Source organism: Chelonoidis abingdonii, chromosome 17 (genome assembly GCF_003597395.2).
Source record: "Chelonoidis abingdonii isolate Lonesome George chromosome 17, CheloAbing_2.0, whole genome shotgun sequence".
Classification (NCBI taxonomy): Eukaryota; Metazoa; Chordata; order Testudines; family Testudinidae; genus Chelonoidis; species Chelonoidis abingdonii.
The window spans coordinates 5,289,879-5,313,735 of NC_133785.1; the positions used below are offsets into that span (position 1 = coordinate 5,289,879).

A 23,857-nucleotide genomic window follows, 5' to 3' on the forward strand; every position below is an offset into this window, starting at 1 on the left:
TGACTGCACTGCTGTTCATGATTTTCATGGACAGGATATCAAGGCGCAGCCACGCTGTGGAGTGCATCTGGCAGAGGGACTCAGAGGTGGCATCTCTGCTGTTTGCAGCTAATGTCCTTGTTTCTTCAGACTTTGATCTCAGATGCTCACTCGAACATTTCGCTGCTGAGTATGAAACGGTTGGGATGAGAATCAGCACCTTCAAATCAGAGATCATGATCCTCTCCCGGAAGAAAGTGAACTGCTCTCTCCAGATGAGGGGGGAGCAGCTTCCCCTAGTGGATAAGTTCAAGTATCTAGAGGTCTTGTTCATGAGTGATGACAAACGGGAATGTGAGATCAACCAGTGGATTGGTGCGGCAGCAATGCGTGCGCTGTACCTATCCGTGATGGTGAAGTGGGAGCTGAGTTCTCATTCAAGCTCTCTGTTTACAGGTCAATCTACGTCCTCATCCTCATCTATGGTCGTGAACTTTGAATAATGGCCAAAAGGACGAGATCGCGGATACAAGTGGTGGAAATGAGATTTCTCCGCACAGCAGCTGGGCTTACTCTTTGAGATAGGGTGAGGAGATCGGCTATACAGGAGGGCCTTGGAATAGAGCTGCTACTCCTCTGGAACAAGTGGAGCCAGCTGAGGTGGTTCGAGCACGTAATAAGGATGCCTCCTCAGGGGCTTCCATTGGAAATCTTCTAGGCACGTCCCACTGGGCAGAGGCCCTGAGGTCAACCCAGGACACGCTGGAGGGATTATATCTCCCGAGTGGCCTGGGAATGCTGTAGAATCCCCCCAGGAGGAGCTGGAACCTATTGTGGAGGAAAAAGAGGTCTAGTGCTCCCTACTCTCCATGCTACCACCGTGACTCTCTCCAGGAATAGCTGCATAAAGGAAAAAGAAGACGACGACGACAACTTTCTCCAGCTAAAGGGAAAGGGAACATGGGGTATGCTTACAATGAAAGCCGTTTTCAATATTTTACATTTCAAATACTTCACATTTCAAAACCTTCCCCCCTCCTCCTTTTCTGTATTTTCAATAAATTGTTAACAATGATTTGTCATGGCATGTTTACCATGGTACCAAGCAGGCTGAGGTCTCTGTACATCAAACCCCAAACCTTGTTTACTGTTGGACAGTTAGGGTCATTGTAATCCCTGTGACTCTGGGCCCCTTTAATCCATCTAAATTAATACAGTGCTGCTGTAAATGTAGATTAGGTAAAATTTTTCAGAAGACCCACTTTACAATTTAAGGAAACAAAAGCAGACCATCTAAAGATTTATTTTTTATGAAAATCAATGTAACCAGTTGGACATTTTATACAGTGCTAACCACCACCATGGCACAAAAAACAGACTAAAAGAAGAAACAAAGGAATATTTTGAAAGAGTATGTGCTAAATGCTCAACTCTCCATCAAAGACAATCAACTTGAGATACAGCAATGTAACTGAAATGTGCAATAGTGCTGGGTATTTTTACATGCTTATGTATACGATAACTGAGTATGAGTTGAATTCTGGCCTCTCACAGGTGAAAATCCAGTTGAAGCCAATGAAGTCAATGGTGTCATTTCAGATTTACAACACTGTGGAAGAGCAGAATTTGGTCCTGTATAAAGTGCAAAAATAAGCCATTCAAATCTCTGGTTTTACCATATGTAGGCTGCTTCGTATCTTTTCCTGGACAGTTTGGTGAGAGAAAAGACTCATATCTCAGCGCACACATATGCCAAGTGGACAGACAGGAACTGCACATGCAATATTTTTGAGGCCAAATGTGCTGGGAAATCTTCATTTAGCGACCACCTCAAGGGTTCAAATTTTGATTTTGTAAGCATTATACAAAAAGGTTCCAGTGGAGCATATTCAAAAGATGGTTTGGTTTAACAGAGTGCCTTGGCAAGCATGGCAGCATGAGAAGGACAGGAGGAGCACAAGAAAGAGTAGAATTAAAAAAAACCACTGTTGTTGAATCTACTATAAAGATAGCTGTGGCCTTTGCCTTCCAATAACCATGCTATTGGTACAGCTAGGGAGACAGGCAAGGAACAAAGGATGCCAACATCAATGCTCTAGGGAGCTGCTCACTCATCTTAAGATGGCTTCTTGGCAGTCACTATGCCAACTAATTCAGGGAACCTATTTGCAATAAATTAAGCGCCTCTCTCATTGCCTGAAATCTGTCACACTCAATTATCATTAAGTTTGGCTTTTTTGTGGTTATGCTTTACTTTAAAAGGTACTGACAACAGAGACAAAAATAACAGAGGTGCAACTCTTTTTAAAGCAGTTACCAGTCAGTGCAATTGAACTCCAGTGAAATTCCACCAAACACACTTTTAATGTGAACATGTCTGCAGCATCCAGAGTTAATATGTAGCAGCAGATTCCACAAACAACTACTGGCCTCACTGAATCTGCCAGAGTGACACTTCCTGCATTTAGATGAGTTCCTTAGCATACCTTTATTGTGTACTGATAGGCTCCTGCCTTTGGCTGCCATGGAAATGTCAAAATGCTCGGTGAAAGGATAATGGGAACATAAATTTCAACTTCTTGCTGGTTTCGTACAGGTACAGGCAATGTATGAACACCTCCATCCTATAATAAGAAACAGCATGTACAATTATAAATGACATTCATAGCACTTGTTAAAAGAAAATTCTGTATTTATAAATATATAGGTTACTGAGGAAACACACACACACACACACACACACACAGGATATATGTAGCACCTTTTTTTTTTTTTTTTTTTTTACTATTAGCTCTGCACTTCCTGTGAGCAAATTAGCAACTCATTGGAACAATGCCTACTCTACATTAGGGCTTGGCTACATTGGCACTTTACAGCGCTGCAACTTTCGCGCTCAGGGGTGTGAAAAAACACCCCCCTGAGCGCTGCAAGATGCAGCGCTGTAAAGTGTCAGTGTAATCAGGGCTCCCAGCGCTGTACGCTACACCCATAAGGGATGTGGTTTACAAGCAGCGCTGAGAGAGCTCTCTCCCAGCACTGCGGCTCTGACTACACTCACACTTCAAAGCGCTGCCGGGGCAGTGCTTTGAAATTTCTAATGTAGCCACAGCCTTAGATAAATATTACCACTGTAATTACTCTGGAGCCATAGATGAACATAGCAATTTACTGGCAAATTAAGTAACAAGGAGCCCACTTATCCCTTCTCCACTCCTTGTGCTTCATAACCCTTCTTCACACCCTGCTCAGCCCCTACCTACTACAATCTGTTCAGTGGGAAAGGGGCAGATTGCTGGTGGAGAATAATGCATCTATGCCCAAGGAAGGGATTCTCAATACCATACTCTGAAAATGGCTGTTAAGTTGCCACCAAGAGCCTTCCATGACTATGATTCCCAATGAAGATGTAATTCCCCCTGCTGTTACTCCTGCTGGGGTTCTGAAAGCACTGCAAGTCTCACAGACCTTGGGGAGGCCTTTTCAGAGAAGCTGACAGAGAGAGGCCGACTATCTGAAGCAGAGGGTAGAATTGGTTCATCACTTTCAAGGAGCAGCTAGGAAGAGATTTGAGAACAAATGTGTCTCAGTACTTGAACCCCGTCAAGTTTCAGACATAAAACCAAATCGCTGAATGGGGAGGAACCCTTCCAAACTGAAGTGCCCTGATGGCTGCATACTTGGCAGCCACGACGACTGGCCAAGTAGCAGAAAAGTTTAATCAATATTCATTTTAAGAGGCTTGTAGGCTGGTACATTTGGCAGGTCTTCTTTCTAGCTTTTAATGATCACTTACCAAATGACAGAAAAAGTGTCCCAACATTTAATGTAATGCAAAGCAGGGCCAGGACATGGCACAGTGAGTCAGAATTTCCCTACACACAGTAGTAAGCCTTGACATTTACTCAGAGTATGTGACTGGGCCCTTAGTCAGCATCCTGCTACAAGACATGCCCATGCATTCTGGGTAGTTACCAGGAAAGAAATTCAAAGCAGTGCATTTCAATCACTCTAAACAAGAGGTAAATGGTACATCGCTAGGAATCAATCTTGCAACCCTTACTCAGGCAAAACATCTATTATTCATTCTTTCTATTTTTGTAGCATTCAGGAGTCCCACCTACAGAGCAGAACCCCATTGTGTTAGGCACTGTACAAACACAGAACAAAAACAACTGTTGAGCATTTTGCTCAAGTAAGAAATTCAGGCTCTGCCCCCTCATCCATTTATATATGTTCTTATTTTTGTGTGGCTTAGTCATTTAATTCCTATTTTTGCTTTCAGAGGAATGTACCAGTAAAAAGATTCTGATGTGGGTATACTTGATAATTTTTGTAAGCATATGAGCAAACAAGAACATTTTTTAGTAAGACATACCTGATCTACTACAGATGTTAAAGCAGCATCGATAATAGTTTGACCCTTCTTTATTGCTTTCACATAGTGATATGATCCATTCAGAGAGGATTTCAGAATCTCAAAATATTCTTCAGACAATTCTGTATTAATTCTGATATTCTGAAATTAAAATATATTGCTTATGTACTGCCAGGGATTAACAACATTGAGGAACACATTCCAGGACAGCAAAAAATATTATTTTGTTAAAAAAAGAATAATCAGAAAATCCAACCAGAAAAAAAGTCACACTACACATAATATGGTCAACTTACAAACAAACAAATCCTCTAATATCCAACCTTGCTCTCAGACGAATCAATAAGATTAAACTAAAATTTCCAAGTTTAGGTGCTTGAGATTAGAAAGCTAAATAAGGTTTTCAGATGTGCTGAGCAGACAGCTTCCAAAATAGATCACTCATGTAGGTGAATTAATATGGATTCAGATGCCTAACCTGAGATACTCAAGTTTGAAAATGTTGACATATAAATAATGTAAACAAATGTTATACAAATTACATTGTATAACTATATATAGTTCTAACAAGCTTATCTGAAATTCAGGCATATAAGAGGGCTCCCCCCCCGGCCTTTAAGAAAGACATCATCCAGTGCATCAAGATCATCTTATTGGTTTCCTGTGGGACAGAGTACTAGCATCCAAAAACACTTCTATCATCATAATTTAAGAGAATTTATTTCCATCAAAAACAACCTCTAATGTTGCAGGACCCACATCACTACTTCTACCACTAAACAGATTTTACAACCTCCAATTTACAATTTCTCTATTTTCTCATCCTTAATATACAAGGAAATATATGAATTATTTCCCTAACAACAAATTTCTTTATAATTTAGGTTAAAACTTACACCAGTGTAGCTATGTGGTATGGGGTGTGAAAACACCACATCCTGAACAAAACTATGCCAACAACCACCCCCTCCCCAGTGCATACACAGCTATGTGGACAGAATCCTCTGTATTTGTGGTGGTGTTCCTCCTACCCTGGAAGAAAAACTCCTCCTGTCAATATATGGTGTGTCTACACTGGCGGCTACATCTGTGTAATCACGTAAACGTACTCCATAAAACTAGAGAAGAAACACCTTTCACAAGAGGTTCAAAAAAGATTTAATACCTTGAAAATGTCTGCTAACTACACTTGGTGCTCATCCTTACTGGCTGCACTGTTTTGGAAGTTTCTTTCTATCATAAAACTTGCAGAGATGCAGCACGCCCGCCAACATTCTCTCAATTTTTCTGTCACATGTGCTAAGATGTGTTCCAACAGAGCTACCCAGCATCCGTTTTTTACAACAAAAAATTTACAATTTTCCAAGTCTGTGTAAGTAAAGGGCTGCTTAGCTAATTGCACAAAAATTTTTACAGATTTGCTAGACACATAACGTCTAGTAACACAGAATAGAAACATACACCAACACTGCACTTACATCAGATAAATACACCTTATTACTTGATTTGTCATATGCTTCTATTGTAATTTCATAAAGTCTGCCGGTTTCTAGGACCCATCTGTCACCAGGATGAATTGTGAATCCTGTAAAACAGAAAACATGTAACAGCATAGACCAGAAGGCCAGCTATGTGATGAATTATTATGTATCATATATTCACAAACATTTTGGTTCATAAAATTTAAAGATGTGCTTTAATTGCTAAAGACTAATGGTGGGGAAACAAAATTGCTTAATATGAAACATTTTCTTATTAAAAAGACATTTCTGCTACACTATAATTTATATACGTGAGCAGGTACAGGGATTTGGGCCTGGTCTACACTACGCATTTAAACCGATTTTAGTAGCGTTAAACTGATTTAACCCTGCACCCATCCACACAATGAGGCCCTTTATATCGATATAAAGGGCTCTTAAAACCAGTTTCTGTACTCCTCCCCGACGAGAGGAGTAGCACTAAAGTCAGTAGTTGCCAGGTCGGATTAGGGTGTGTGGCCGCAAATTGACGGTATTGGCCTCTGGCGGTAATCTTCACACGTGCACCACTGTGACCGCTCTGGAAAGCATCTGAACTCGGATGCATGGCCAGGTAGACAGGAAAAGCCCCACAAACTTTGAACTTCATTTCCTGTTTGCCCAGCGTGGAGTCTATCAGCACGGTGGCGATGCAGTCCCAAATCCAAAATTGCTCTAGCATGGACCGTACGGGAGATACTGGATCTGATCGCAGTTAGGGAGAAAATCTGTTCCATCATAGCTCGTTACAGAAGATGAATGCAAAGCTTTTGAAAAAAAATCTCCAGGCTTATGATACAGAGGTCACACATGTGCTGTGTGCACAATCGTAACGGAAAGTCGAAGAATCAAACGCGACGCTCAGTGAGAAAGGAGGGGGAACTGAGGATCCAGCTATCCACAGTCCCCGAAAATTATTGCCATTCTTGGCTGAGCTCCCAATGCCTGTAGGGTCAAACACATGTCCGGGGTGGTTCAGGGTATAATCTCATCATTTACCCCTCCCTCTCCCCCGTGAAAGAGAAAGGAAAAAAATTGTTCCTTGACTTTTTTCAGGTCACCCTATGTCTACTGCATGCTGCTGGTAGACAGGTGCTGCAGCGCTGAACAGCAGCATTCCTCTCCCTCCTCTTCGCCGGTGCAGCGGTAAGCAGAAAGGACTGGGTTAGCCGTCTTGTCATCATCCGTGAGTGCTCCTGGCTGCCTCAGGTGAGGTCAGACCGGGCACCTGGGTAAAAATAGGAATGACTCCCAGTTATTCCAGCAGATGGTACAGAATGGTGTAGAACCATCCTCATCATAGCAACTGGGGCTGAGTTCCATCAGCCCGCCCCCTTCATGGTCGAAAGAAAAAAGATTCTGTACTGCCGGAGACTACCATAGCGAGTGGGATGCTAGGCTCCTCTGCGTCCCCCTCCGTTTAATGTCCTGCCTGGACGATATAGCAGCTGGAGGCTGCCTCCCCTCATTTTATCTCACTAAAAGTCAGTGTTTCTTATTCCGCATTCTTTATTACTGTACACACAAAATGGGGGGACACCTTCAACGGTACGCCCAGGAAGTGTGGGGCTGGAGGGAAGACAACAGGTGGGTTGCCTGCAGGGGCACCCCCCAAGAATGGCATGAGCATCACATTTTGTGGAACCTGACATGGAGTGGCCGGTCCTTCTGGTACACTGGTGCTCTAGTATACTTGCCCCATATTCTAGGCAGGACTGACTACTATTTTAGACAAAGCGATAAGGGTTTTTGTCTATTGGCGCCCCGGCGACTCAGCGAAGGTCAGCCAGGACACCCATCGACAGCAGTAGAACAGTACAGAACGACTGATAACCGTCATCTCATTACCAATGTACGAATGGCACAGCAGACGGTACAGAACGACTGGTAACCGTCTCTGCTATCTTGCAAAGACAAATGAATGCTGCTGTGTAGAGCTGCAGTATCGCCTCTGTCAGCGGCATCCAGTACACATACGGTGACAGTGACAAAACGCAAAATGGGCTCCATGGTTGCCATACTATGGCGTCTGCCAGGGCAATCCAAGGAAAAAGGGCGCGAAATGATTGTCTGCCATTGCTTTCACAGAGGAAGGAATGAGTGATGACATTTACCCAGAATCACCCGCGACACTGTTTTTGCACAATCATGCATTAGCATCTCAACCTAGAATTCCAACGGGTAGGGGAGACTGCGGGAACTATGGGACAGCAACGGGATAGCTACCCACAGTGCAACGCTCCAGTAAATCTACGCTAGCCTCGGTACCTGGACGCACACCACCGAATTATTGTGCTTTGTGTGGCCGCGTGCACTCGACTTTATACAATCTGTTTTACAAAACCGCTTTATGTAAAATCAGAATAATCCTGTAGTATAGATGTACCCTCAGATACCATATGCACCAATACTGCAGAGAGGCATTGATACAGGTATATAGTTTGAGAATTTGTTAAAGAAATAAACACTCTGAAGAATTACAGCAAATACTAACCTAAATATCCAGGATCCACAACATAGATAGTGCTGTTTGGTAATCTGGAAGCACCTTGCATGCGAATACCTGCAATCTCAGTCAAGGAACTAAAAGGCTTTGAAAGAAGAACATTAAAACTAGCTTTGGGCTAGGACTGCTTTCATGGCTATTTAAAACTGACTCCATGTTCCTAAAAAGGACAAAAAAATGCTAGCTCCCTTAAGAGAGTGAGCATTTCTGGGCTGGCCCCATTAAATAAGGGGCTAGCAGGGTAGCCCAGTGTCCTGCTGGCCAGTGTGCAACGGCAGCCACCCACTCAATGTGATGAGGAAGGCCTCAGGATTGTCCCCAGGCCCCATCTTCGTGAGCCTTAGGGGGAGCCCAGGTGTTGGAGCTATATGAGAGATATGATTGTCCTCTATAAATACATCAGAGGAATAAATTCCAGGGAGGGAGAGGAATTATTTAAGCTCAGTACCAATGTAGACATAAGAACAAATGGATATAAACTGGCCATCAGGAAGTTTAGACTTGAAATTAGACGAAGGTTTCTAACCATTAGAAGTTCTGAAACAGTCTGCCAAGGATAGTGGAGGCAAAAGACGTATCTGGCTTCAAGACTAAGCTTGATATGTTTATGAAGTGGATTGTATGATGGGATAGCCTAATTTTGGCAATTAATTTATCTTTGACTATTAATGGTAAATATGCCCTGGGTGTCTGGTTGGTGAGTCTAGCCCACATGCTCAGAGTTTAGTTGATCGCCATATTTGGGGTCAGGAAGGAATTTTCCCCCAGGGCAGATTGGCAGAGGCCCTGGGGGGTTTTCGCCTTCCTCTGCAGCGTGGAGCACGGGTCACTTGCTGGAGGATTCTCTGCCCCTTGAAGTCTTTAAATCATGATTTGAGGACTTCAGTGTCTCAGATATAAGTTAAGGGTTTGTTACAGGAGTGGGTGGGTGAGATCCTGTGGCCTGCATTGTGCAAGAGGTCAGACTAGATGATCATAATGGTCCCTTCTGACCTTAAAGTCTATGATTCTATGAAACACACACACACACACACACACACTGACCCTCCTTCTCCCTCCCACTAAGGTAACAGGCAAGATAATTTAATGGATCTTTTCCAGCCCTAAAGCCCTAATTTCTAGGAGCATGTCAACGTATCTGGAGATAGTGGTGTGACTAAACTCACAGCAATGTTGCTTTCTACACCTCTGTCAGCTAGTGCTGATTTTCAGACCACTGGGCAAAGCATGGATAGTTTTATCCTGGTGGGTGGCAGAGAGTGGAAAATATGACTCTTGACATCAGGCACTGAGCACCCCATAGAAAGGATATTTTTGTGCCCCAGCACTAGGTTAATTTGTCCCTGCTGCAATGCAGTTACTGTTGATGTTGCCTGATCCAGCTTGGCAACAGGCCGAGCTGGGTCTCCCTCAGGACCAAGGATGTTGTTCTGAAGCTGCAGTTCATAGTGATCTGAAGGCATCATTAATTCTGTATATGAAACAAGAAGACACATAAAACAACACAAGCTGACGTGTCACTGTTTGGACCCTGTTAATTACTACTGATTAACTTTTTATTTGATGCCTAGCACATGTTAAATTGGTGCTTTAAATAGTTTTGTAGACAATGCATTTTCTACACCCAGGCATGAAGCATAATCTAAGCTAGATGAATAAAACAATTTTTTCCCATTGCTGAAGACTCCAACTAAAATTGCCTTCCTGCTTAAAGGAGAATGAAATCAAACCAATTTCTGGTCTTGGCAAAGTGAATTTTTTACAAGAGCAACTGAAATCCATGCCGCTGCATCCCATACTGCCAGCTAGAGAGCTGAAGTAGGTCTAAGTGAATATATTATTTCATATCTGATTTCTTAAAATAACTCCCATCAACAATATTGCAAGTTTCTTGTACTTATACCTTTATCTTATAAACAAATCTCTCATTCTCTGAAACTGGTATGCAGCTAGTTCAACTCTTCTCCAATTTTCACACTAATTTGCCAAGAAAATGGAGTAACATCTAAATCAGGCATTTCACAAAGTGAATGAGGCTTTTCTGTGGAAAACAAATGCACTAAAAATTCAAATGTTTCCCCAATACGAAAAACAGATGAACGTGTCTGAATAATACAGACCTGGATCCCAAACTTGCAAACTGTTATGCATATGCTCAAATTTATGCACATGACTAATCCTTAATAGGACTACTCCTACACAGAAGATAAGCATATGCATAAGTGTTTGCATGATGAGAAAAAAGGGGGGGAAGATAGAGGAAATTTCATCATAATTCTGATTACGAAAGTTTAACAATCTAAGGTGAATTTAAGACCATTTCCTTATCAGAACATACAATATTTTAATTTTCTACTCATAGGTGAAAAATTCACACGGAATGTGGAATATTAAGAAAAATGGAGGAAGACAAACCTGTAATCTTGCCTTGTCTTATTTTCTGAACTTTATATTGAAGTGATGTTCCTACCAGCATGTAGATATCATAAGCTGGATTTAGAAGAATGTTTTCCAAAATAAGCAACCTGACTTCTGCTGGATGTACATTCTATTGGTTAAAAGAAAAAACAAAAGCCACATTTTAAAGTAACAAACATACTCATTTAAAAAAAGCTTCATAATCCACAAATAAAAAATATGTATTAAAGTTATTTTTGTCCTGAAGAACAGTTTAATACCACCACTTTTCTAATGGCAATAGAACTCAAAGCACATAGTGGTGCACAGAAGCACAGCTTCACTTGCACCATCAGCAATGCATGCTAAAGGAGATAAGCAAAATGAGACATCTGAAGATGTCTGAGTAGGGTCAAACCAATCAACAGTTAACTGAATGATTAATGCGGAAAATGTCAAGTGATGAATACAAAGATGAGGTCTCAGATACACAGAGATGAGGAATATTTGACCATGAAAGAAGATAAGTAAAATAAATAAATAAATAAATAAAACTGGCCAGGGTGTTAGAGACAAGGTAATCAAAATATTTCGGTCACAATCATTCCTCTCTAATCATTACAATAGTACTTGTACACCTCTTATTTAAGATCAACCAGTGTTTTCATAAAGCCTTCCACAATCGCTCTCGACATTTTGTAACTTGAAAAACCTTAATGTTGGCACACTTCTAGGGCTTTTGGTTTGTTTGAAGTGTACCATTTAATAAATATTGATGGCTAAGAATATCACATGACTAGACAGAAAAAGACTGGATTTCAGTGAAAGAATGTACACGTCTTCTGCTCTTCTGCAACATGGAAAAAAGGTAAGTGTATCCTAAACATTTGTATCTGTTTGTGCTGTGCAGGGAGCATTTTTATAAGGGTCCAAGCAGATTAAATGTAGCAGCACTCCAAAAGTCTGTACCGTACCATGCATCATACCAAACTGTTACAGATTTTTTTTTTAATATGACTTCCCAGAATAGGACAAGCTTAGTAGGTATTTGCTACAAGTTTTTCTTTTTACACTACAGTGCAGCAAACATTTAACTTATTTAACTGCATGACAGTTTTGAAAGTTTTGAAATGCTTCAGAGGAGACATCTGGGTGTATCAAATGCAAAATACTTTTATGAAGAACTGGCATTTATATATTTACCAGATAGACTGGATTCTCCATTTTTTAAGCACTGGGAAAAAATTTTAACCTCATCACATGTTTAAAATCCCCCCCACATATATTCCAATCTATGGCCTAGATTAAAAATGTTACATATTCTTAAAGCCTGCAGTTCTAATTACATTTCTTGAGGGTGGAGAGGTGAAGAGAAAAGTGAGGCTTTGGGGAGGAAATTGCTGTTAAATACTCAAGGAAGCTTGAAAGAGGCCAGTTTTAATTTACTGGTAAAGTAACATGTATTGCCATGTGAGAGGCTACAAGATGAGTTACTCTGCAGCAAGCCAGGGTGTGACTCTATAGCACATCATCTTGCGATGCAGTAATATTCTGTGTGGACACTGCTACAGTGCACTGAAAGTCCTGGAGCGTGGCTTGACTTTAACGTGCTACATTAACTTTCACTGCGCCGCAGCGTTGTCCACATGGAACTTGACTCACAGAGAGCTGGTGTGCTATAGATTCACCCTGGCTTGCCACAAATTAACTTGCTCTGTAATTTGCCAGCTATGCCTTGCACAAATTGGCGCCAACAGTGCTGCAGAGTGCATTGGCATAGACAGTACTACCAGCAGAAAAGTTTCCAGGTTAATCACACCAGCCCTGACCTCCAGCTCAATCCAACTGGCCATGGCATGGTTTTAAGCACTCTAAGAACTGACTCTGAGTAGAAAAGTCTACTAAATAGTGGTTACACCTGGAAGTGCATAAAAATCTCAATTATCAAATAATAATTTAAAATGTATAGCATTTTTCAATCAAGAACCTTAAAGTTCTTTACTGACATTAATAAACTTCACAACTCAACAACAGAATACTAACAACATTTCACACATAGAGAAACTGAGGCATAGAGTGTATAAGTAATTAGTCCACACTGCTGTAGCCAGGAAAATATATATATAGTGAAGAGTTCATGAATCATGTGTGCTTTCAGTCACTAAATCATGCTTCCCCTTATGATTAGATGTTCTCTCCTTATGGTCTTTTGCATATCCAGGTAGAACAACTTAGGAGGCTTGGTGCATTGAAAGTTTGTTCATATTTTGGTTTATTCTTAATAGGAAAAAAATAAGAAGGTGCAGGGTAACAGGACATTCTTGGATTTTTTTTTTTATTAACAGGGAATTTAATTTACTGATGTATAGATGGATCTCTCCTATAGCCTTTCCTTTTTATGCAAGCCATTTATATTTGCCATTATATTCCAAAGACATGCCAAAAAGTGTTTATAAAAAATGAAAGTGGTCACACAGCAGTGAATATACTGAAGCTACAAAACTTAGTGGTCTGTACTTCTTCCAACTTTCAGGTTTACTGTCCTGGATAGTGGGACAAACACCAAAAATCTGGGTGATATCTTGGGCCCATAGAAGTCAATAGGAGTTTTGCCACTGACTTCAGTGGAGTCAGGATTTCAATGCAAGAATTCAGCCATAAATTATGTTTTGCATCATAGCACAGCCCACAAATTCTGTGGCCCTTTAGAATTTGTTGACACTCTGCAATAGCTGCAGATGCAAAAAGCTTATCCCTGCAGCAGCTCAAACAAGGAAGCAATTCCAAATTATACACTGTTCAGCAATGCTACAGAAGGATGGGGTGGAGAGCATCTGCTCAATTTAATCTTGTGGAGAATACAATTTCTGGAGGCAAGCACACAATGGATAATCTGAGATCTGGAAATGCATTTTTGTCAGGGTGGTCCAACATACCTTTGTTTGAAATGTCTTCTAAAATTGCTATGGTATTTGTGTGTAACTCCTTTGTTTATAAAATTAGGAATATGCAATACACTACACAAAACCAAATTCTGTTCTATTCCATTTGCTTGAGGGATGTTGCACTGAAAACACGTGGTCTGGCAGCAGTGAAAGATTTAAGGACAATAGTAATAATGCAAGTCATATAAAGTTCTGAGCAGGATACTATTATTTCAATCAAAATTCACAGAATGATGTCAGAACCAATGCAGAAAAAAATAAATACAAAGACAAAAACCAAACACAACTACAACTGGCTAAGAACCACAGCAAAAATAAACATTACTAATACCGGGCCATACTCTGATCTCATCAGTAATAATGTGAATCTGGAGTAATTGCAAGGAGTAGAGCAGAATTACTTTTCAATTGCATCTCTCTCACTCACTCATGCCCGTCACCCCAATCGGGGTATGGGCCGCCAACCACAGATCTCCAGAGTCCTCTATCCTGGGCCATTCGCTCTAGCTGGTTCCAGGTATAGCCCATTTTTTTGCTATCAGCCTGAAGGTCGCGTCGCCAGGTGTTTCTTGGACGGCCTCTTTTCCGCTTGCCTTGGGGGTTCCACCGCAGTGCCTGTCTGGTGATGTTAGTTGGCTGCTTGCGTAGTGTATGTCCTATCCAACCCCACCTTCTCCTTCTGATTTCTTCCTCTGCTGGGAGTTGACGGGTCCTCTCCAAGAGGTGGATGTTACTGATGGTGTCTGGCCAGCGGATCTGGAGAATCCTTCTGAGGCAGCTATTAATGAAGGTCTGGATCTTCCTGGTGGTTGTTTTGGTTGTCCTCCAGGTTTCAGCTCCATACAGTAGGACTGATTTCACATTGGAGTTGAACAGTCGAATTTTTATTGCCAAAGACAGCTCTCTGGAGCTCCAGATGTTCTTGAGCTGTAAGAAGGCTGCTCTTGCCTTACCAATCCTTACTTTGATGTCTGCGTCTGTGCCACCCTGCTGGTCGATGATGCTACCTAGGTAGGTGAAGGACTGCACTTCTTCCAAGGGGCTTCCATTCAGTGTGACTGGGTCGTTGCTGATGGAATTAATCCTAAGGATCTTGGTCTTGTCCTTGTGAATGTTGAGGCCAACCTGTGATGACGTGGCTGCCACAGTGTTGGTCTTCTCTTGCATCTGCTCTTTACTGTGCGAAAGGAGTGCAAGATCGTCAGCAAAGTCCAGGTCATCAAGCTGGGTCCACAACGTCCACTGGATTCCATTCCTACGCTCGTAAGTGGATGTCTTCATAATCCAATCGATGACGAGGAGAAAGAGAAGTGGTGACAACAAGCATCCTTGTCTGACTCCAGTTCGCACCTGGAAGCTGTTAGTGAGCTGCCCTCCATGGATCACTCTACAGTGTATACCATCATATGAGTTCTTGATCAGGTTGACCACCTTTGCTGGAATGCCGTAGTGCCGAAGGAGCTTCCAGAGGGTCTCTCGATCCACGCTATCGAACGCTTTCTCATAGTCAACAAAGTTGATGTACAACGAGGAGTTCCACTCCACAGACTGCTCGACTATGATGCGAAGCGTTGCTATCTGGTCCGTGCATGATCTGTTCTGCCGGAAACCTGCCTGTTCATCTCGTAGCTGTGGATCGACGGCATCCTTCATTCTCTCTAAGAGAACTCGGTTGAAGACCTTCCCTGGCACCGACAGGAGTGTGATTCCTCTATAATTGGCACAGTTGCTAAGGTCTCCTTTCTTGGGGATTTTGATGAGATATCCCTCTTTCCAGTCTGCCGGAATCACTTCTTCTTCCCATATCTTCTCAAAGAGGGGGTACAGCATTTCCACTGAAGCATCCAGGTCTGCTTTCAGGGCCTCTGCTGGGATGTCATCAGGTCCAGCCGCCTTCCTGTTCTTCATCATGGTGATGGCTTTTCTGATCTCATCTCTGGTTGGTTTATCGCAATTAATTGGGAGGTCCTCGTTGGCTGGGTTAATGTCTGGTGGATTTGGTGGTGCTGGTCTGTTCAGGAGTTCCTCAAAGTGCTCCGCCCATCTGTTCATCTGTTGTTCTATTCCTGTTATAGACTTTCCCTGCTTGTCTTTAACGGGACGTTCTGGCTTGCTGAACTTTCCAGACAGTCGCTTGGTAGTATCATACAGCTGTTTCATGTTACCGCTGTATGCTGCCTGCTCCGCTTCTGCTGCCAGTTCATCCACATACTCTCTCTTGTCCTTCCTAATATTCCTCTTCACTGCTCTGTGGGCTTCAGCATACTCTTTTTGAGCTTTGGCCTTTGCAGCTCTAGTCCTGCTGTTGTTGACTGCTGCCTTCTTCTTCTTTCTGTCTTCTATCTTGGTCAAGGTCTCTGCTGTGATCCACTCTTTCTGCTGGTGTTTCTTAATTCCAAGCACTTCCTGGCATACTAACCTAAGTGTGTCTCTCACTTTCTGCCATCTGTTTAGTACACTGTCTTCCTCTTCCTCAGACCGATCCTGTAATACTGAAAACTTATTCTTCAGCATCAGTCCAAAATCTTCCTTGGTCTTACGGTCCTTCAGAAGGCTGACGTTGTACTTCACTCTTCTGTCTGACGTATCTATCCAGCTCTGCTTCAGCTTCAGCTTCAATCTAGCCACCACTAAGTGATGGTCGGACGCCGCGTCTGCTCCTCTTCTAACTCTAACGTCCTGCAAGGATCTTCTGAACTTCTTGCTAATGCAGACATGGTCGATCTGATTTTCTGTCGTGCCTGCTGGTGATACCCAGGTACTCTTGTGGATCCGCTTGTGAGGAAAGATGCTACCTCCTATGACCAGGTTGTTAAGTGCACACAGATCCACAAATCTCTCTCCATTCTCACTCATCTCTCCCAGAGCGTGGGTCCCCATGACTTGTTCGTATCCTGTGTTGTCAGGTCCAATTTTGGCATTAAAGTCTCCCATAAGGATGATGATGTCTTTGTCTGGGAGAATCTCTAATATTTTCTGGAGTCTGTTGTAAAAATAATCTTTGTCCTCCTCTTCGCTGTCATTAGTTGGAGCGTAGCACTGAACAACATTCATCTTAATCCTCTTCATTTTAGTTCTGAAGGATGCTGTGATGATCCTGGGACCATGTGCCTCCCAACCAATCAGTGCTCTCTGTGCCTGCTTGGACAACATGAAGCCTACTCCCTGTGTGTGGGGTGCGTCCCTCTCTTCATGTCCTGAATACAGCAACAGCTCTCCTGTCAACAGTCGTCTCTGTCCAGCTTGCGTCCATCTTGTTTCGCTAATGCCTAATAGGGTCAGGTTGTTGCTCCTCATCTCTGCTGCAACCTGCGCCGTCTTTCCTGACTCGTACATGGTCCTCACGTTCCATGTGCCTATGGTAATCCTCCTGGTTGCAAGAAGGGTAATCAGCTTAGTGGCTTCCTCACTGCTTTCACCACCCAGCGTCATGCATCTTCGAGTTGAAGACCCTTCTTTTTCCAGGGTAAAAGTCTCTGTTGTCTCTATTGTTGGCGTTTCTATAGCAGATTGATTTTTTACAGGGTGGAGTTGCTAGCCCCACGCCCAACCCTCCTCCTTTATCCTGACTTGGGACAGGCAGCTGGCCCCAAAGGACCTCTCTGGTGGAGTTTTCAATTGCATCACTGAAACTAAAATAAGGCCTTTAAAATGCACTATTTTTGTACTTTTAAATAATATTTTCAGAGAACGTAGATTATTTAACCAATACCTGAAAAATGTAAACCAATATATTTTGTTTAATAGAGAAACTGGCAACATATCAAGTAATTGCATATAGATAACGGATGGATTTTTTAAAAATACTTTAAGTCAACATTTATTTCTTAAATATTACAAAATTTAAAATACTAATGAAATGCAAAACATTCCTGTAAGAAATAACCCTTAAAAAAATAAAATAAAAAATAAATGTCTGTTAAGTAGATTATACTAACAGAAAGGACAATTTCATTGGTAGGGTTAAAATGAAAACAAGTTACTGTGGATTACAAAGAAACGAATAGAATAAATCGATAGGACAGCTGGGAAAAAGGCCAATGCTATAGTTAAACACACTTGTTTATTAGCATTTGATCTCACTGCTTTCTGAGATTGAAATCTAATGAGGCAGAATTGATTACAAAATGAGGATTGGTACGATGCAAGGAACTAAGGGGGTGGTCTCAATTCAACACAATGCGCAACACAGAAAAATACATCAGATAAATCCTTAATATTTGTTGACAGGGAGACAGAGGGCAAAATCTCATTCCACAATGAATGCTGATAATCACCGAGCAGTGGGAATGTTTCTATTTGATAGCAGTAGTAGATCTAGACTCCAATTCAGCGAGGTACCTAACTGTGTGTCCCCCACTTGAATCAGACTGACAATTTGCATGCTTAAAGATACAAGTGTTTAGGTGTCTTCCTGAATCAAGGCCTTGTTGAGCTACACAATGCTGCACAGCATTAAGTGAAGGCCAGAATGTGGCAGATGTTGTCCCAGGATATTAATAAACAAAAATTAATAGTAGCAGCACTTATTTAAAAATGCATGATGTCAAAGCACTGTGCAAATATCCAAGTGTCATTATGCTCTGATTCAAAGACAATAAACTTGGAATCCCAAGATGCCATTTTTTTTTCATAATCACTTCTCAACTTCCAGTAGAAGTTTGCAGTTTACAAGCAAACAGCTGTTTTTATAACTAGGAGCCTTGCATAATCTTATTTCTGGCTTGTACAACACCACAATAAGTTCATGTTATTAAGTATTTATCTTACAGCAGTGATTAGAGAAGTGAGAGCCCACTGCACGAGGTGCCATATAAACACAGTGAAAGGCGGTCTCTGCCCTGAAGAGCTAGCGATCATAGAGAAGGAAAAGAAATTGTGAATTTGGAGTGCATTCCTTTGTAAAACAAACTAAACAACACAGGAACAAGATATCTACACCATCATGTCACAGAGTCAGGTTTAGAAACTAGCTTTGGGACCCACATCATCTGGGGAGCTCATTCAACAGGATAACTGCACTATTCATCCCGAGTGTTAGGCAAAAATCAATGGAGTAGTATTGGCAACCATCTCAGGAAAAGCCACAATCTACCCATTGGTAACAGGGGGCAATGCTACAGTAGCTGATAATGGAAGAGATGTTGGAGTGGGGTATGTAGTAATAAGGGAGGGAAAATTAATGTGGCTCCAGGGAAGGTCTGCCATGAAAATAAAAAAACAAATGAACCATGTGAATTTCTTACCTTATAAACAGATTCCTGTATTCTTGCTTTTAATTTGGAACTCCCTGTTTTCATTCCAGACACCAGAACGGTGTCTCCTTGTTTGGCAACTTTTTCCATCTCTGATATATAGGAAGGTGGTATGTAGGTAGATTCTAAGAATTTGAGTATACTGAAAAGTGAACAGAACTTTATGAGACAAGAGCCATGAACAATGTAAGCTAACCCAGGTCAGAACTACAGTATTGTCTACTTCTAGCACAAAGGCCCACAACATATGTAAGGTGCGTATCTTAAGCCAGGAAGGAGAGGCTCAATTTTCACTTATATTCCTGAACACATGAATGTTAAATTAAGCTTTCATGGGTGCTGTATGGGCTTGTGTAGCAATGGAAAACACAGATGGCTGTAATACCTATGTGCAGGCCCCTTTTCTAACCTGTACTGTGACTCTTAGGCATAATTGTACTCAGTACCAAGATAATTCGGAGTTTGCATTGTATTCGGCAATGAACATATAGTGCACAATACATTTGTGTGCTCTGACACTGTGGCACTCTGGCTTCTGTGGCTAATTTGTGTAGTGACTGGGATAAAAGTGCATCTGAAGCCTATGTATAAAAGGCAGGACCTTCTTAGAGACATACAGGAAAAATGGACGAGGTATCTCCAATGATGTTTCCAGTTTGCGTATAGAGGACTCTCTAGATCAGTGAGGTATGGTAAATGGGAAAGGCACTGAGGTTCTGTTCTCTTAATCACAAACATTATGGTGTTTGGTTCAAGTGAACTAGAAGGGTGTTTGATGTGAAGTTGATAGGAAGTGCTGATTGTGTGTGTATGGGCAGTATATAAGTTATGTATTTTGTAATCTCTGTTGGAAATTTAGATGAGGTATAGTAATTAGGAGAAAATGGACAGGATTTGGGTAGGTGTTGAAAACAAGGTCGAATTTTGAAGGCTGCTTGCAAAAAAAAACACCAAAAACAAAACTTAGGATGAAATTTTCCAAGGAGCTGAATGATGTTAGGACCACTAAATTTCAATGGGAGTTCAGCAACTTAACTCCCTTGGGTTTCTTTAAAAAACAGCCTTAAACTCTGCATTTCTTGCTTCAAAACTTTTTTTGGGGGGTGGGGAGGGGGAGAGGGGTTAACACCACCATTTTATATAAAATATTATATGTTAAAAGTGTGGCAGATTCTCCATCCCTTGGAGTTTTTAAATCAAGGTGGGATGTCTTTCTAAGAGCTGGGTTGGATTTTCAAAAGCACCTAAATGATTCAGGGCTTGTCTACACACAAAAGCTGTATCATTTAAAAAAAAACAAACAAAACAAAACACACACATTAGTGCGGAAAGAGTTTCTATCCATATTAGCTGCTAAAAAGGCATATTCTGCCATTACAGGCAAAACCTAGGGGAAATACTGGCAGAAAAAAAACAACACAGGTTTGATCAGAGAAATTACATTGGTTTACTATTAAAAAAAAAACACCCAATATAACAGAGTACTACAGACACAACACCACAGATATTTCACATTAATGAGCAGGACTCTTAAAGCACAATATACTTTCCTATCTCCTCTGCCTCACGCTTTGATTTACTTCCTTATTAACTAAGTTTTGCTGGATATTATTTTCTTAAGTAAACGGAAATCCTGGCACTTGAGTATAAATCTATCGTGTCTTAGTATCCCAATTATATATTACAAGAACAGCGGTTTAATGTTCTACTTGGCTAGTGTGTGGGAACTGCTTGATAGGAAAGAAAATAGACTTAGTGTTTTATATGCTTCTGGTATGACCAGAAACTCAAAAGTATGTCAAGCAGGCATTTCTGGAGCTGACACTCATATCAAGCAAAGCAAACACTCATTGTAGCATTTACTCTGATGGATACTAGCAGAGTTCTATTAGACAAAATAATCCTGCTTTGCTGAAGGCCTATTACCAGTCAGTCAGTATCAATATAAAGGCTAAACCAGGACGTTGGGAACCTAACATGAAAAAATATCCCAGATACAACAATGCTGGGTAGCCTTCAAAGTTGATGACTTCAATAAGAGTGGAAACTGAAATCCCTGTAGCGTGACTCCTCTCAGTCAAAGGAAATCAACAGAATACTAAAGTAGGTACAGTGGAAGCTTATGCAGTACCTACAAGTGAGAGGAAGACTGTTGGTGGGTAAGCACAGGAAGCTAGGAGTATTCCTATCCCCGTCACAAGCTCTCAATATGATGTTGTGCAAGAACTTAACCTAGCTGTGTCTTAGTTTCCCATCTGTTAAACACAGATAATAGTATTTCCCTACCTTCCAGGGGTGTTACAAGGCTTAATTCATTAAGAAGTTGCAAAACACTTTAAGACCTTGGGATGGAAGTTTCTATTGGAGTTCAGAGTTTGGGCTAGACCAGAGGTGGGCAAACTACGGCCCACAGGACCCTCCTGCCCAGCCCCTGAGCTCCTGCCCCAGGAGACTGGGCCCCGGCTCCTCCCCTGCTGCTCCCTCTCCCCTGCAGCCGCAGCTTGCCCTGCCTCCAGCACAGTGCTCTGGGCAGTGGAGCGAGCTCCTGGGGCAATGCAGATGCCGAGCCGTGGCCTGACCCGGTACAATGTTCTGCGCGGTGGCATGGCTGGCTCCAGCTGGGCGGCGCAGCTGCCTGTCCTGCTACTCTGGGCAGTGAGGCTGTAGCGCTGCCAGCCACCAGTGCTCCAGGCAGTGCGGTAAGGGGGCAGGGAGCAGGAGAGGTTGGACAGAGGGCAGGGGAGTTCAGGTTGGTGGTCAGGGGGCAGGGGTATGGATAGGGGTCAGGGCAGTCAGAGGGCAGTCAGAGGGCGGGTAGTAGGGGCAACAGGCGTTTGAATGGGGGCAGGGGTCCTGGGGGGTGGGTAGTCAGGAAGGAGAGAGGGGGTTAGATGGGGTGGCAGGGGGCAGTCAGGGGCAGGAGTTCCGGAGGCAGTCAGGGGACAGGGAGAAGGGGTGGTTGGATGGGGCAAGGATCTCAGTGGGGCAGTCACGAAGGAGAGGGGGGGTTGAACAGGGTGGTGGGGGGTCCCGGGGCTGTCAGGGGACAGAGAGTGGGTGTGTGTGGATGGTACAGGAGTCCTGGTGGGGGGCCGTCAGGGAACAGGGAAGGAGGAGGTCAGATCAGAGGCAAGGCCATGCCTGGCTGTTTGGAGAGGCACAGCCTCCCTTAACCAGCCTCCATACAATTTTGGAAACTGGATGCAGCCCTCAGGCCAACAAATTTGCCCACCCCTAGGCCAGACCCTACAGACCGTGGATGGGGCTGGAAAGCAGTGCTGTGCAGATACACTCCACAGCTGAAGTGTCTAAGAGGATTGGTCCTGCTTTGAGCAGGGGGTTGGACTAGATGATCTCCTGAGGTCCCTTCCAACCCTAATAATCTATGATTCTATAATTCAAGAGTCAATTGGACCATAGGTCCCAGTGTGGTGTGCAGGGCTCCTACAGATTTTAAGTGCCAAGCAAGACACAGTGATTTGGATTTTCAAAATGGTGCAAGGCTAAATCTGCTACATCTTCCATTAGAACGCTAAATGCCTTGCTCTGAAAGCTTCAAAAAGCTCATCAAAACCTTTTAAAAAATGAAATATTTGTTTTTCAGTACAGTTCCATGTAAATGGCGTCGAGAGTCACCAACACCTCAACCAAACTTTGGCCACCTTGTTGGCAGTCTCAGCAGAGTGGCCAAGTACTGAATGGGCCATAGCCCCAACTTCCAAATGAGAGGCTAACCTCTGACCTCTGCAGACACCCCCACATCCTTACGTATCAATTGCAGCACTAATATCTTATTGTTTTCCCCAGTTGTTTGGGGAGGGGCCAGCTCTGGCATAGTTGAGGCGATTGTTATTTTTTTTATTGGTGGTTTAGAACTATATGCGCAGTTTCTGAACATCATCAATTGTATTTTTATTATTGCAAATTTTAAGTGGGTGCGAAAGCGCCCAGAATTGTGGATTGGCAGTTGTAGTAGTTAGAAATCTAAAACAATGAACCTGTATATGATACTTTGGATATTATCACTTCAGTTTATAGACCCAGATTGAGCAAGGTACTTTTTTTCATGCCTAACTTTAAGAACATGACTAAACCTGGGCCTTTGAGAATAACATAAATTGTGCTTACCGCAATGCATTGTGGGAATCTGAGAAGCCATCAGCCTCCGTATCTTTTACTATCGTCCAGTCAAAGGCTAACCCTGCCAATGTACTAAAAGTGTTTCCTATAAATCAAATGAATAATTATGTAACAAAATTCAAAATGACAACAAAGTCTTCCTGCTGCTTGGAAACAAACAAACAAGAAATATCAATGAATAGAAGCAGGAGCATCTAAATTTGCAGAAATCATTCAAACAAGACAGCTCTTCATTAAAGTTAAAAAGCGAGGGGGGGGGGGGGTAAGCCAGATAACTGGAAGGTTTGGAGAATCAAAACAGAATAGAGAATTGTTTACAACTGATGTTTTGATGTGCTGCTTTGGATCTTCTTCTTCTTCCTCTTCAATGCTTAGCCGAATGGTCGGCCATAACAATCATGCACTATTGGGTCTGTTCCTGTGCAGCCGCAAGGGCTCGATGGTCTAAGAGTCCAACACTGGAACAGACTTGATGCGCTCCCATAATAAGGGGTCTGCCTCTGGGCCGCCTCCACTCCTCAGTTGGTGGAGCTTTATCCTGGATGTTACAAGCCAGCTGTAGTATGGAGCTCACCGGAACATTTTGTGGCATTCTTGCGACATATCCAAAAAGCGTAAGAACGCCATCTGCAGACAGTGGCCCCAGTAGCCTGTAGCAACCATAAATGTCTGTGGTACAAATGTAATTGTTCCACTTTATGCCCAACATATGACACTTGGAATGCTTTGGATCCCAGTAC

General features: G+C 42.4%; 1 protein-coding gene across 1 annotated transcript in view; it reads right to left on the minus strand.

Annotated features, from left to right (window-relative positions):
- NUP210 (nucleoporin 210) overlaps window positions 1-23,857 on the minus strand; it is a 126,097-nt gene that overhangs the window by 77,563 nt on the left and 24,677 nt on the right. The window contains exons 4-11 of the mRNA XM_032764187.2: window positions 23,106-23,202; window positions 18,969-19,119; window positions 10,796-10,928; window positions 9,693-9,851; window positions 8,369-8,437; window positions 5,833-5,939; window positions 4,355-4,495; window positions 2,466-2,603 (exon numbers count right to left, since the gene is read on the minus strand). Of these exons, the coding sequence (XP_032620078.1) occupies window positions 2,466-2,603; window positions 4,355-4,495; window positions 5,833-5,939; window positions 8,369-8,437; window positions 9,693-9,851; window positions 10,796-10,928; window positions 18,969-19,119; window positions 23,106-23,202 (995 nt within the window). The remainder of the gene's footprint in view (window positions 1-2,465; window positions 2,604-4,354; window positions 4,496-5,832; window positions 5,940-8,368; window positions 8,438-9,692; window positions 9,852-10,795; window positions 10,929-18,968; window positions 19,120-23,105; window positions 23,203-23,857) is intronic.